Source organism: Pseudophryne corroboree, chromosome 4 (genome assembly GCF_028390025.1).
Source record: "Pseudophryne corroboree isolate aPseCor3 chromosome 4, aPseCor3.hap2, whole genome shotgun sequence".
NCBI classification, from domain to species: Eukaryota; Metazoa; Chordata; class Amphibia; order Anura; family Myobatrachidae; genus Pseudophryne; species Pseudophryne corroboree.
Genome location: NC_086447.1, coordinates 53,853,496 through 53,868,096, shown reverse-complemented (window position 1 = coordinate 53,868,096; position 14,601 = coordinate 53,853,496). Strand labels below are relative to the sequence as shown.

Sequence of the window (14,601 nt, the reverse complement as noted above, 5' to 3'; positions counted from 1 at the left end):
AACCCCCACATCTTAGCCCTAGCCGCCAACACAGTTAGGGTTAGGGTAGGGGGCAAGGGAGGGATAAAATAATTACCCTATCCCTGTTGGCATTCTCATTGACAGGATGCCATGTCGGTCATGTGACAGCAGGCATCCTAATCGCTGGGATATTGTATCACACCCGTTTACACACCATGGACCTGAGCCATAGCTGTATGCTATTCCGATGTTCCCGCAAGTGAGCGATTATCGGTGGTCTGCGCTTGCGGCACTGCACGTGCGGCGATTAAATTGTGATTATGGTTACAGTGACCTTTTGTGGGAGGTCATGGGGAGTAGCGACAGAACCTGGGTGTGTCAGGACCGTTTTAGGGGCGTGTATCAGCCGCCAACTGCAATCCTGTACACAGGAGACACGTCTGAGGAGTCTCAGTTGCCGCGGCCATTCTGAGTGTCCGTAGACTTGATCAGACAAACAATGTTTCCCGTATCTGTGTCGATGCTGCGAATGTTTACGCAGTTACGGCACCTGTGAGGGTTCCGGAGGGGGGGGGGGGGGCATCTTTATACAAATCCCGGCTGCTGTTACATTACTGTATTTTCGAACATTATCTGAGTCAAAAATCACATTTGCGGCAAGATTAGCGCACAACTATGATTCAGGCCCTATTTTTTATATAGTAGTATACAGTCCAATCTGGTAAAGGAAGTTTAAAATCAAATATTACAAGAACTAATTAGAAAACTGCCATTAATTATTATTATTATTATTATTTTTGTTATTATTATTATTATTATTATTAGCCTTTATTTATATGGCGCCACAAGGGTTCCGCAGAAGTAACTAAGCATAACTATAACTACACCAGTAAACGACATAGAGATAAGTTCCAAGGTGGACAAAAAAACTGCAGAATTTGAGCAGTTGAGGATTATTAAAGTAAGAAAAGGATAAGCACACGAGGAAAGAGGGCCCTGCTCATGAGAGCTTACATTCTAAAGGGGAGGGGTAGACAGACAGGGGTGACACAGATGGGGTACATAGAGAGCCTGGAACAGAAGGTTATGATGAGATTTGGCTGGGTTTGGTAAAGAAGATGGTCTTGAGAGCCCGTTTGAAGTTTTGTAGAGAGGTGGAGAGTCTGAGGGGGAGAGGTAGAGAATTCCAGAGAAATGGAGCAGCACGTGAGAAATCTTGGAGGTAGGAGTGGAAGGAAGTAATCAGTAGGCAGAAGAGTCGGCGTGCATTAGCAGAGCTAAGAGGACGGGTGGGAGAGTGATACCCCTTTTCCATCTGTAGCACGGGTCGCAGCCAGGAGCCTGACACGGCATATTGCCTGGTTGGTGACGCGGCAGGGGCGGCTCTGGAAGATCATATGATCTCCCAGCACCGCCCTTCCATTCACTGTGAACAGAAGCCTCGTCGCATCGACACGGCTTCCGTTCACACTACACAGCTTAATGGGTTGAACACGTGTTCAACCCGGCAAGCTACCCGGGTAGGATTCCCGGATTACTTGATCCGGGAATTTGTAGGGGGACCCTTTTCCACTAGGAAAAAATACGGGTAAATGTGCGCCCCTGCGCATTTACCCGTGTTTTTAAAGTTAGTGGAAAAGGGATATAAAGGGAGATAAGGTCAGAGATGTAAATGGGAGAGGAGTGGGTGAGGGCTTTGTAAGTGAGTGTGAGAAGCTTGAATTGGATTCTGAAAGGGAAGGGGAGCCAGTGATGGGCTTGTAGGAGAGGTGAGGTGGATGTAGTGCGTTTGGTGAGGAAGATGAGCCGGGCAGCAGCATTGAGGATAGATTGGAGTGGAGAGAGGTAATTGTCAGGGAGGCCAGTCAGGAGATTAGAGTAGTCCAGTCTGGAGATGACCAGTGAGTGGATAAGGATCTTAGTAGCATCCTGGGTGAGAAAAGGTCTGATCCTGGAAATGTTTTTGAGATGGAAACGGCAGGTGTGTGAGAGGTGCTGAATGTGTGGTGTGAAGGAGAGGGAGGAGTCAAGGATGACTCCAAGACAGCGCACTTGGGGGCTAGAGGAGATAGTAGTGCCATCAATAGATAATGAGATTGTGGGAGGTGAGGTTATGCGGGAGGATGGGAAGATGATCAGCTCAGATTAATCATCATAAATATAATTTATTGAAACCCCCCCTCCCCTGAGATTCTGCATTGTTATATCAGATGTTGTTTCCAGGTTCAGTTATTACCCCTGACCGGATTGTTCTTCCTTTGCAGATGCTAAAATAAATGGAGAAACAATGGACACAGAGAAGAACATGCCGGGAACGCCGCCGCCGATGAATGGCGCAGTCTCTGGCTCGCTAGGTTCTGATGCAACCTCTGCCAGTATGAAGAATAGAGTTCTCCCGCTCATACCAAAGGACCAACCAGTGGCTCCACCGCCCCCGGAAGACGATGACCATCTCTATGACAGTGTGAATGAGATAAAGGAGAGATTAGCACAGCAAGCAGTAGTCGCGGCCCGCAGTCAGCTGGGTACGTATGGGCAAAGCATCATTGCTACACCATGTCCTTACACTATTGCTGCACCATGTCCTTACTACTATACACATCACACAACGAGGTCATGTACTCATGGGCTGCACCAATCATATCAGTGCAACAGGAACTAGTGACTGAGGCATGGGGCACTCAGAGGGCCTCATTCTGAGTTAATTAATCCACAGAAACGGGTGCACCTGGTGGTTCTCTGCAGCCCCCATCCCCCCCCCCCCATCATATTTTTCAAACAGGAACATAAGGCGAACCCTGACGCCCAGTGAAAACACTTGTTATGGTTCCCCTTCTTTTATGATATAGATAGATAGATAGATAGATAGATAGATAGACAAATATATATAGAGAGAGAGAGCACCTATATTTATGCATACATCCCAACTGTCCTGATTGTCGCAGGACAGTCCTGTTTTTTTGGGACTGTCCCGCTGTCCCACCCACAGGCCGCAGTGTTCCGCAGCGGGGGGGAGGCAGTGGGGGGCTCTATCACTGCTGAGGGAGTGGGGGCATGCCAGCAGCTCACAGAGCGCTGGGCATGCCCCCTCAGTGACGAAAACGGAGGCGTGGCTCGCGATCACAGCACTCCCGCGAAGCCACATCCCCTTTTCTGAGGCCACACCCCTTTTTTCCAATCGGGCGGTACTGCGCCGCGCCAAAAGTCCCTCTTTCTACAGCCCTAAAATTGGGAGGTATGCTTATGCATTCTCAATAAAATGTATTTGGACACCAATCCACTTATACCATTATTTATGCTCTTAATGTGAGAGCCCTTTGTCGTTTAGTTACATTATTCTTTATTGTAAATCACACATTTCTTAACAGTAATACCCAGGACCGTCAGTCACATCCTCCTTTATTTATAGCACACATTTCAAAATAATGTCACACCCAGGATTCAAACCCACGACTTTCCACAATGCAGTCAGACACCTCACTCATGGAGCTATTTGCTCCACTATGGGAAGTGTGAGAGTTTTTTTGGAATGTGTGCCTTAAATAAAGGAGTGTGTGACTGAAGGTGCTTAGGGACGTGAAGGGGGGAGATGGGAGCGGTCAGGTGATCCCAGGGATTACAGAGGAGGAAGCTGCAAGCAAGACTGACTAAAACAGAAAATTGACAGGTGTTGCAGAACAGCGCCCCTTACCTTGCGGTGTCCTGTCTCTGCTCATATCAATCTAGACAAAAAAGTTATAAAGAAAATAATGTTTTGTTAAAAAAAATTGTTAGAGCATATGTCCTCCGTCCACCTTGGAACTCCAACTGAGTGAGTTAGTTACTAAAAGGTTGTTGTAACGTTCTGACGCGTTTCATCATATAGCTTTCCTCATAACAACTGTGAGAAAAAAATGCAGCAATTTGATTCTCCTTACAGTATATTTCGGTTGCGCTAATGTAATGTTGTAAGAAAAGGATTAGAATCTGACACTTTCATAATCGTCACTTTACAGACACTGGAACAGATAGGAAAAGCAAGGACAACTCCTCCAAGATGATAAGTAACAGTACAAGGGAAAACGAGGATGAGTTGGGGACTCTAGAACGTATAAACCCTCTTTATGACTCAACGGATGATCTGAAGGATCAGATGTCACAGCAGGGACTGGTGTCTGTTATCAGCAACCCTGAAACCAGCGAGAAAGACGCAGAGTGTGAGGAACCTCAATCCGCAAGAAAGATCGATAAAAAATCTCTTTATTCTGTTGTGCATAAAAAGAAACCATCTGTAAAGAAACCACCAGTGGAGAATACGGCAACACAGGAAAATGGTCCTGGAGACTCCGCTTTGGAAGGAGCTGATCTACAGGAGGAAAACAACCGAGGAACCGACGGTAACCAAACAGGTCACTTACCCGGCATTCCAGGACAGAAGCCACCAGTCTGTTCCACTTCTTCGGTTACATTAGCATCTGTGCTAGACCGGTCCAAGAAGCGAAGTATAAAATACAACCCGATGCCCAATACGGTTGTTAGCATCAGTATTCAGGTTGACCGGGACCAGCCTCCGCCAGTTCCCACCAGGCGTTTTGATATAGAAAGTGAAATGCAACAGCACACAAATGAGGTATGCTAACAGGCACAGTAATGGGTGTGACCGTGCACAGCAGGGCACCCCTGAAAATGCCCCATCTCCAATACAGAAATCTCGCTGTGCACTGAGCTACCTACCTCATACTTCACTGTGAGCACCATCAGACTCTTTCCCTGTGCAGAACACTGCGGAACTGCACTTGTAGCCATCTTTCACTATTAACCTATGTACCTAGGTGGAACTTTAGGTGCATTCGTATAAAGCTAGATGCTCAGCCAACATAAGGCAGCATTTGTGCTGTGGAGAGCCATTTTGTGTCTTAGTGAAGGCACTGGCTCCTAGTGAACTGGCTTCTTTCTCATTATTTCAAAATGGCTCCCTTCGCTGTGTACAGGTGACAATTGATGTACTGGGTGCTTGGTGTACGATGTATATGAGCCCCTGGATCAGGCTCCGTTCCTGCCCTGCTCCCGGGAGAGATTTCCTAGTATGTCCGTGTGGCGGCCACCCCCTCTACTCCCAGTTGGAGATGCTATCTTTCCGACTATGTCTTTGGAAGGATAGTGCAGACACAGGAGACAGTAAAGGCTCTGGCACATCTTTCCAAAGACATCAGTTGAAAAGATGGCACATCCAGCAGGAAGTATGGAAGATGGCTCAGTGTAATGGTGGGGTGGCCTACATAAAATGGCCGCCCTTCTGTTATAATGGTATGGGGCTAAAACTCATTGGTTCTAGATAACCTATATCTACTAAGATATGAGCAAGCTCTAATTACCACCACCTGCCATATTTGTTGTGTCACTTATGTATAATGTAATGGCAGTGAGATGCTGAAACCTTACTCAAATCATTTCTCAAATGGGTTCATCAAAGCAGTCCAAACAAAGAGAAAATTCTTTGTCATTTCTTGAATTTTTTATGAAATCTAAAAAAATTTGCTAAATTCAGGAAATTCAAGCGCGGTTGACCTTGTTTCAGCTGGTATGCACATGTGTGGTCCAGCTTGAGCTAGGGGTTGCTATAAGTGGGTTAACCATCTATGGTCACATTGGAGGTTAACCTCAATGTTCTGAAACCATCGACAGAAGAACCATCTATGGTTTCCACAACCAATGGTCATGTCTTCTCTAATACTCAGTGGACCAATCAGAGGTAGAAGAGGGGCTTCACAGGTCACATAGTGGTTGGAGCTAGGTTTTGTGTCCCAGTGCCAGGGAGAAAGAAACAAAAAAGCATATCTGGATTCTGTGCCATCGATGGCGGAGAAATATTGAATATCTGCTATGGATGACAAAACCATTAGTGATTAACCATCGATGGTCAATGGCAATCCCTAGCTTGAGCGCATTAAGCTTAAAACTAAGTAATTTTAACTGGCGAACCTCAATCTCCGATGAGAGAATTCATAACATGAACACTGTATTGCCCATTGTTCACATTGGAAAAAAAAAAAGTTACAATATTCTTTATTAATTAAAAATAATATTTAAACATTTTTGAGCATAAAAGTACTTCTGTCCCATTGATGACATAAATGGCACATTAAGACGCGTCTGCTTCTTCCTCTTATACCTGCCTATCCACCCGCCGGGCAGGTATGAGAGTTAGGGAGTACGAGTTAAAACATTTCATTGTTAATGTCTGCTTATGTTTCCATATTGTTCCACCAGAAGGCAGTACAAATGTTCTATTATTATTACACTCACCACCAAGGCAAAGCACAGAAATAGGATTTATGACCATTACACATTTATTTAAGTCAGAACAACGGAGAATTAGGACAACAAAACCCCAGTGACATCTAGCAAACGAACGGTCCTTGATAGCGCCATAAAACACACGAGAGACAACTATAAAATGATTTCTGTCTGATAAGCAAATGGTAGAGTTGTTTTACAGTAATGGAATACGGGACATTCGCCAGAACTTCCCTATTCACACTCGCTGCTGCAGTTCTAATCTCGCCACGTGGTGGGGGATATTTATTACTCATCTGGGGTTTTCCCCAATCAAATACCATTTCTATATAATGTTCGGAGGAAATTTGGTGCCTAATTCATCATGGATCTTTAATCCGAGAATTTGCAGTTGTCTGAGAGTAGAAAGGCGCCGCCCGAAAGGAAAAAAAACGCCCAGTACAGCTCGCTATCCACTCGCAGGTGCATATGCAAATCCCGAAACATCAAAGAAACTTTGCCGTCTGAGTAAATCTAGGTAGGTCTGAGGCTGCCACTAATCTGTGACAGGCGGGCTGGAAGTGGTCTGCGCTGACGTCAAAGACCCTCCCCAAAAAACATCTGGGCACACCTGCGTTTTTTTCTGCCACACCCAGAAAAGGGCAGGTTTCCGCCCAGAAACGCCGGCTTCCTGTCAGTCAAACAGCGGCTACATTGCGTTTACTATCTATACACATTTTCTGTCGCTATTACCCCACGTGTGTGCGCAATGCCAAAACTATGCACGCGCAGTCGTTTGATAATCACTTGATTTGCGGATTCCCTAATTAGCGATCCATGTGGAATTAGGCCCTAAGTTAATAAATAGGCCCTAAAGTGATCTTGGGGTGAGTGACTTGCTATATATTCTAAGTAATTTGCGCACACATCCCAACTGCACAAGCTACTCCCACCATTTCACACGAAACGCGCCTATTCTGCCAAGTCCGCTTCTATATGGAGCCACACCTACTTACTAATAAATGTCACCGTTTTCAGGTCCAGTGATTTGGGATTGATCCTCCTAAATCATGACATTAGGGAGGTATACTTATAGGAATGGTATCGGTATCCTGATGCTTGGGATGCCGTCGGTCAGAAGACCGCACTCCCTAACCAAACTCCCCCCCCCCTCCCCACCTGCATCCTATCCCTAACCCTCCCCACTTAGTGCCTAACCCTCTCTCCCGCAGTTTAACCCTAAACCTCCCTTAGTCCTGCACCCATTTTATAAATACCTTTCCGGCGTTCCCTGCCTGCGGCAGCATCTGTCATCTCTTCTCGGGAAAATGGTGCAGTGGCCATTTTTCCAGAGATTTGTGCATGCGCAGTAAGGAAATCTCTGGGAAAATGGCCGCAAGAGAGTCTGTGTCCCTCTAGTGCTCAGACTCTATCGTGCTGACAGGTGCCGGCTGCAGAGGAGGGGTCCCTGATGGAGGAGGATAGACACGGGCCTCCTCTGTTAATAGTGCCTAACCCTAACCCTCCATCCCACAACCTAACCTTAACCCCCCCCCCCTTCCTTAGTGCCTAACCCTAACCCTCCCCGCAGTCGAATCCTAACCCTCCCTCTACCTCCCATAAACGCTGACTACCTGTCACTTGCTTTGCGAATAAATCCTCCGTACGCTATCACTAATCAACGGCAGCTCCACTGCGTGCAGCACCGACATTACGTACATCACTGAATCAGGCCAATAGTGTGTTGAAACATTGGCGCCGACGCTGTGTTGCTTATCCGTGATTTTTACTGTACGTCGCGTGACCTGAATTTAGATTTGCTTGTTTGTTGTTGTTGTAGGAGGAAACAGAAACAGCCAATTAAACTACAGCCTGAGCTTCGACCCTTTCTGTTTCGCAGTCACAAAGACACACACGACAGACGCCCCTTTTCCTGCTACGGAGGGAGGACAATCTAGTGCAGAAATCACACAGCAAGGATCAACAGAGGCAGAACTGTACTTGAGACAGTGAGATCACCTCTACAATGCAACGTGGAGCATAAATCAGCCTAAATAAAACAAAAACAGCTGCAAATAAAATGGCAAAAAAAAACAAAAAAATAGACGTCAAAAGAAACAGAACGCACAGATCTTCCCAAATACCCTGTAGGGGCGCAGCGAGCTCACCCACCACGCTGTGAAAGAACAATGCCTAGGGTTATAAACATCAGCCATCGAATAAAAATGAAGTTGCACAATATTATTACAATTACTAATTGTCACAGCCTGTTGTGTCTATGACACCAGCTGTCGGACTTGTTTCCCAGTGGTGTCCACTGGTCAGACACGGAGCACGGAAACGGCAGAGAACGCTTGATGGGATTCAGCAGCCATGTTGTAAGCAGCATGGAGGAGCCAGCGGTGCTGGGTGTTTGCTTTATCGTGTACATATGTTTCTGTATTTAATCTCTGGTAAATATATTCACTGTGTTATATTTGGATGCACTTATTTGTATATATTGGTTATAATAAGATTTTAAGCCTACCGGTAAATCTTTTTCTCCCAGTCCGTTGAGGATGCTGGGGACTCCGTAAGGACCATGGGGATAGACGGGCACCGCAGAAGACATGGGCACTTTAAGAAAGACTTTAGGAATGGGTGTGCACTCGCTCCTCCCTCTATGCCCCTCCTCCAGACCTCAGTTAGAGAAACTGTGCCCAGAGGAGACGGACAGCCGCGGTAAGTCTTGGAACAGACAGGGCCCCTGTTGTAACAGGTCATGTCTTAGAGGAGGAGGTCACGGATCTTCTATGCGCATTTCCTGCAGATCCGGATACCAGGCCCTTCGCGGCCAATCTGGAACAAGGAGAATTGTCTGTACTCCTCTTTTCCTTATTATTCTCAACACCTTGGGGATGAGAGGAAGAGGAGGAAACACATAGACCGACTGGAACACCCACGGTGTCACTAGGGCGTCCACTGCCACCGCCTGAGGTCTCTTGACCTGGCGTAACACATCTGTAGTTTTTTGTTTAGGCGGGACGCCCTCATGTCTATCTGGGGCAGATCCCACTGACTTGCAATCTGTGCGAAGACTTCCTGATGAAGTCCCCACTTTCTTGGATGTAGATCGTGTTTGCTGAGGAAGTCTGCTTCCCAGTTGTCCACTCCCGGAATGAACACTGCTGACAGTGCGCCCACATGATTTTCCGCCCAGCGAAGAAACCTGGTGGCTTCCGCCATTGCCATTCTGCTCCTTGTGCCGCCTTGGCGGTTTACATGAGCTACTGCGGTGATGTTGTCTGACTGGATCAGAACCGATAGGTCGCGAAGCAAAGTCTCCGCTTGACGAAAAGCGTTGTATATGGCCCTCAGTTTCAGGATGTTGATGTGAAGACAAGTTTCTTGACTTGACCAAAGACCTTGGAAGCTTCTTCTTTGTGTGACTGCTTCCACACCTCGGAGGCTCGCGTCCGTGGTCACCAGAACCCAGTCCTGAATGCCGAATCTGTGACCCTCCAGAAGGTGAGCACTCTGCAGCCACCACAGGAGAGATACCCTGGCCCTGGGGGACAGGGTGATCAACCGATGAATCTGTAGATGTGACCCGGACCACTTGTCCAGTAGGTCCCATTGGAAAACCCTCTCCCTGACCAGAGTCATGAGTTCCTGGGCCTTTTCTATCGGAAGATAAACCCTTTTCTGGTCCATATCCAGAATCATGCCTAAGAAGGTCAAACGAGTCGTAGGCACTAACTGTGACTTCGGGATATTGAGAATCCTGCCGTGTTGCTGTAGCACCTTCAGTGGAAGTGACTTGCTGTTCAACAACTGCTATCGTGATCTCGCCTTTATAAGGAGATTGTCCAAGTATGGGATAATTGTGACACCCTGCTTGCGCAGGAGCACCATCATTTCCGCCATTACCTTGGTGAAAATCCTCGGGGCCGTGGAAAACCCAAACGGCAACGTCTGAAATTGGTAATGACAATCCTGTACCGCAAATCTCAGGTACGCCTGATGAGGTGGATATATGGGAACATGAAGGTATGCATCCTTTATGTCCAGGGATACCATAAAATCCCCCCTTCTAGGCTGGCGATGACCGCTCTGAGCGATTCCATCTTGAACTTGAACCTTTTTAAGTATAGTGTCAAAGTCAGAAAAATATCATGATGCACACTACCATATTTGCACCTCATGCGTGTCCCCGCTGCGCGTGCCCACGCTCTCCCGTGCGTACGCATACCCGCTGGTGCGTGCACCCGCAGGCGCACGGTATGCGCATTTACGGTAGAGTTTGTGTGCGTCTAGCGGGTGACTCGATCGTTACATATTTTAACCATATAATGTATTTTGTAGATTATGGTCCCTTTGATAGAATCTGAAAGTTTAGTTAATGTAGCATGTTCATGAACAAAGAGATCCCTCTTTGTTTGATACGAAGGGTCAGACAAGGGTTATACAGTGGTGTTTAGTATCCATCGGAAGAGTATTTAATTAGCAATATTCCGGTGTTGGTTTGAAGCAGATTAATCGCTCGTGCGAATAGTTATGGACATAAGAAGTTTATGGACATTTGCTATTATTTGCACTTTATTATCCATGCGGCGGGAAACCTAGTTTCCCACCCACCTGAGCAGTTGGAAATAGTCACAGCCCACCTGTATGAATCAACCTATGACCTTTTGTTATAATGCGAAGACGAATTCCTGTGTCCAATGAACAATAAGAATATAGGGACCATTGTACTGTATTGTGTGTAGTGTATAAAAGGACAAGCCGATCTGGGCCAGCTCTCTATTCTCTTCAACGGTTCTCATTGCTGATAATCGGGAGCTGGATATCCAGAGGCGCATGCGATTGTTTCCCTTGAGCGTAAGTTTCTCCGCAACCATATTCCCTTTATTGTTATCGTGAGCCATATCTCTCTCTCTCTCTTCTCCTCTTTCTCTCTCTTTCTCTTAAGTATTATTGTACTACTATTGTATTTTATGTGTAGTTTTCTGGTTAGGTGGTCAATGTTATTTTGGTAGTGTATGACTTGTATTGTATTATTCTTTTGCAAATAGAACGTTCATATAAGGTGTTAGAACCTAATACCGGTATCTGTGTATTTCTTATATTTCTAAGTATTCTCAGAGCGTCGGAGACGCTCGCACAGCTATCTAGTTAATAAGGTTACACTGTTTTACATTTACACCCTATCACTGCACCAAGGTTTACTACATAAATACATTGTTTTATGGTATAGTTATAAAGGTTTAACATCGTGAGCATCAGCGCCGCTTGTGATCTCCTCGTGGTCCCAAGCGTCCGCTACGCTAGTAGCATACCATTACGTTAGTCGGCAGCCTATAGCGTGCCTGCCTGTGATCTCTTGGCCGTAAGCGAACGTGACGCTCGAGCGTCTCGACTACGGCTAAGCGATTGTTACGTAACGTGCGTACCCTTACGGTATACCATACGCCAATAGCGTACTGTGTTCTTCCACCTTTTAGAGGGTTTTAAGTAAGACAAATATTAGGCTTTAACAATAGGGTCAAGGATTTTAAATTTTAAAATGGGTCTGACCGAACCGTCTGGTTTCGGGACTTGAGTAATACCCCCTCCCTTGTTGTAGCAGGGGAACTTTTACCACCACCTGTTGAAGACACAATTTTTGAATAGCATTCAAAACCATCTCCCTCTCTGGGGGAGAAGCTGGTAGGGCCGATTTGAAAAACCGGCGAGGGGGTACCTCTTCGAATTCAAGCTTGTAACCCTGGAAGACAATTTCTATTGTCCCGGGATCCACCTGTGAGTGAACCAGATGTGGCTGAAAAGTCGAAGACGTGCCCCCACTCGGGCGGACTCCCTGAACGGAGCCCCAGCGTCATGCGGTGGATTTTGTAGAGGCCAGGGAGGACTTCTGCTCCTGGGAACTAGCTGTGGTTGGCAGCTTTTTCCCTCTGCCCTTAACTCTGGCAAGAAAGGACGATCCTCGTGCTCTCTTGTTTTTATTTGAGCGAAAGGACTGCATTTGATAATGTGACGGTTTCTTAGGCTGTGAGGGAATATAAGGCAAAAAATTTGATTTACCTGCCGCAGCTGTGGAGGCAAGGTCCGAGAGACCGTCCCCAAACCATTCCACACCCTTATAAGGTAAAACCTCCATATGCCCTTTTTGAGTCGGCATCACCTGTCCATTGCCGGGTCCATAGGACTCGTCTAGCAGAAATGGACATAGCGTTGAATTTAGTACCCAGTAGGCCATGAGCATCCCTCATATATAAGACAGCATCTTTAATATGACCCAGGGTTAACAAAGTGGTATCCCTATCCAGGGTATCCAATTCTGTCGTTAAGGTATCCGTCCACTCTGCTATAGCGCTACCAACCCAAGCCGACGCTATCGCCGGTCTGAGTAAAGTACCAGATTATGTGTGAATGGACTTTAATGTAGCCTCCTGCTTGCGATCAGCAGGATCCCTTAGGGTAGCCGTATCTTGGGGTGGCAGTGCTACCTTTTTGGATAAGCGTGTCAAGGCTTTGTCTACCCTTGGGGAGGATTCCCACCGTATCCTGTCCTTGATCGGGAAGGGATACGCCATAAGAATCCTTTTGGGAATCTGCAGTTTCTTGTCTGGAGATTCCCATTTTCCAATAACTCATTCAGCTCATTAGAAGGAGTAATTGTTACCTCAGGTTCCTTTTCCTTATACCTGTGTACCCTCGTGTCAGGGACCGGGGGTTCCTCTGTGATATGCAAAACATCCTTTATTTCAATAATCATATATTGAATACTTTTAGCTAATTTTGGCTATAATTTTGCATCATCGTAGTCGACACTAGAGTCAGAATCCGTGTCGGTATTAGTGTCTACTATTTGGGATAGTGGGCGCTTTTGAGACCCTGAGGGTCCCTGCGACTTAGGGGCAATAAATTTACATTAGCACTTAACACATTCAACATATCCACCCAGTCAGGTGTTAGTGTTGCCGACGGAGACACCATATTTATTTGCTCCACCTCCTCACTAGGAAAGCCTTTTATCTCAGACATGCCGACACACGCGTACCGACACACCACACATTCAGGGAATTTTCTTATCTGGAGACAGTTCCCCCACAAGGCCCTTTGGAAAGACAGAGAGAGAGAGTATGCCAGCACACACCCAGCGCTAATGACACAGTATGTTTACCCAGATAGCGCTGTAATCATCTATTTGCCGCCAATTATGTGCCCCCCCCCCCCCCCCCTTCTTTAAAACCCTCTTTCACTGTGGTAAGCAGGGGAGAGTCCGGGGAGCTTTCTCTCAGCGCTGAGCTGTGGAGAAAATGGTGCTGGTGAGTGCTGAGGGAGAAGCACCGCCCCCTCAGCGGCGGGCTTCGGTCCCGCTGAAATAATGTAAAAACTGGCGGGGGCTCTTTATATATACAGTGCCTAGCTGTATATACTTCTTTTTGCCAGAAAATGAGGATATATTGCTGCCCAGGGCGCCCCCCCCCCCCCCCCCGCGCCCTGCACCCTTACAGTGACTGCCGTGTGTGAGGTGTGTGAGATCAATGGCAGTGTGGGAGGTGTGTGAGAGCAATGGCGCACAGCACTACCGCTGTGCGTTACCTCAGTGAAGATCTGAAGTCTTCTGCCGCCTTTGAAGTCTTCTTTCTTCACATACTCACCCGGCTTCTATCTTCCGGCTCTGTGAGGAGGACGGCGGCGCGGCTCCGGGACGAACTCCAGGGTGAGACCTGTGTTCCGACTCCCTCTGGAGCTAATGGTGTCCAGTAGCCTAAGAAACAGAGCCTAAAGTAGGTCTGTTTCTCTCTCCTCAGTCCCTCGATGCAGGGAGTCTGTTGCCAGCAGGGTTCCCTGAAAATAAAAAAACCTAACAAATATACTTTCTTATCAGGAAACTCAGGAGAGCTCACTGTAATGCACCCAGTCTCCTCTGGGCACAGTAGTAAGCTGAGGTCTGGAGGAGGGGCATAGAGGGAGGAGCCAGTGCACACCCATTCCTAAAGTCTTTCTTAAAGTGCCCATGTCTCCTGCGGAGCCTGTCTATCCCCATGGTCCTTACGGAGTCCCCAGCATCCTCTAGGACGTAAGAGAAAGTGGTAATTATTTCTATGGAATAAAATATGGAGAAAAATCCCTCGAACCAAGGCGGACTGCGATCAGGTAAACCAAAGAGTCGATGGATTATATGCGCCCTGGGTAGCATCAGAAATTGGCATCATAAAGAGATTACGCAGAGTTTCCGAAACGCCACTATTACAGTCCAGGTTTTAAGAATATACATGGATTAAAGAGTTAAATAAAAAAGACATTGAATCACTGCACCCACCTGTCCCTGCTGGGTACATGTGGTACGTCACCACATTGTTTAAATAAAGATCACAGAAGCACTCACTATAGATA

At 46.8% G+C, this 14,601-nt stretch overlaps 1 protein-coding gene across 1 annotated transcript in view; it reads left to right on the top strand.

The window, feature by feature from the left end:
- Nucleotides 1–8,176, top strand: part of LOC134908857 (uncharacterized) — a 340,940-nt gene extending 332,764 nt beyond the window's left edge. Inside the window, exons 5-7 of the mRNA XM_063915045.1 lie at nt 2,226–2,486; nt 3,957–4,570; nt 8,057–8,176. Coding sequence (XP_063771115.1) covers nt 2,226–2,486; nt 3,957–4,570; nt 8,057–8,080 — 899 coding nt within the window. The 3' untranslated portion in view covers nt 8,081–8,176. The remainder of the gene's footprint in view (nt 1–2,225; nt 2,487–3,956; nt 4,571–8,056) is intronic.
- The last annotated feature ends 6,425 nt before the right edge of the window (nt 8,177–14,601 follow it).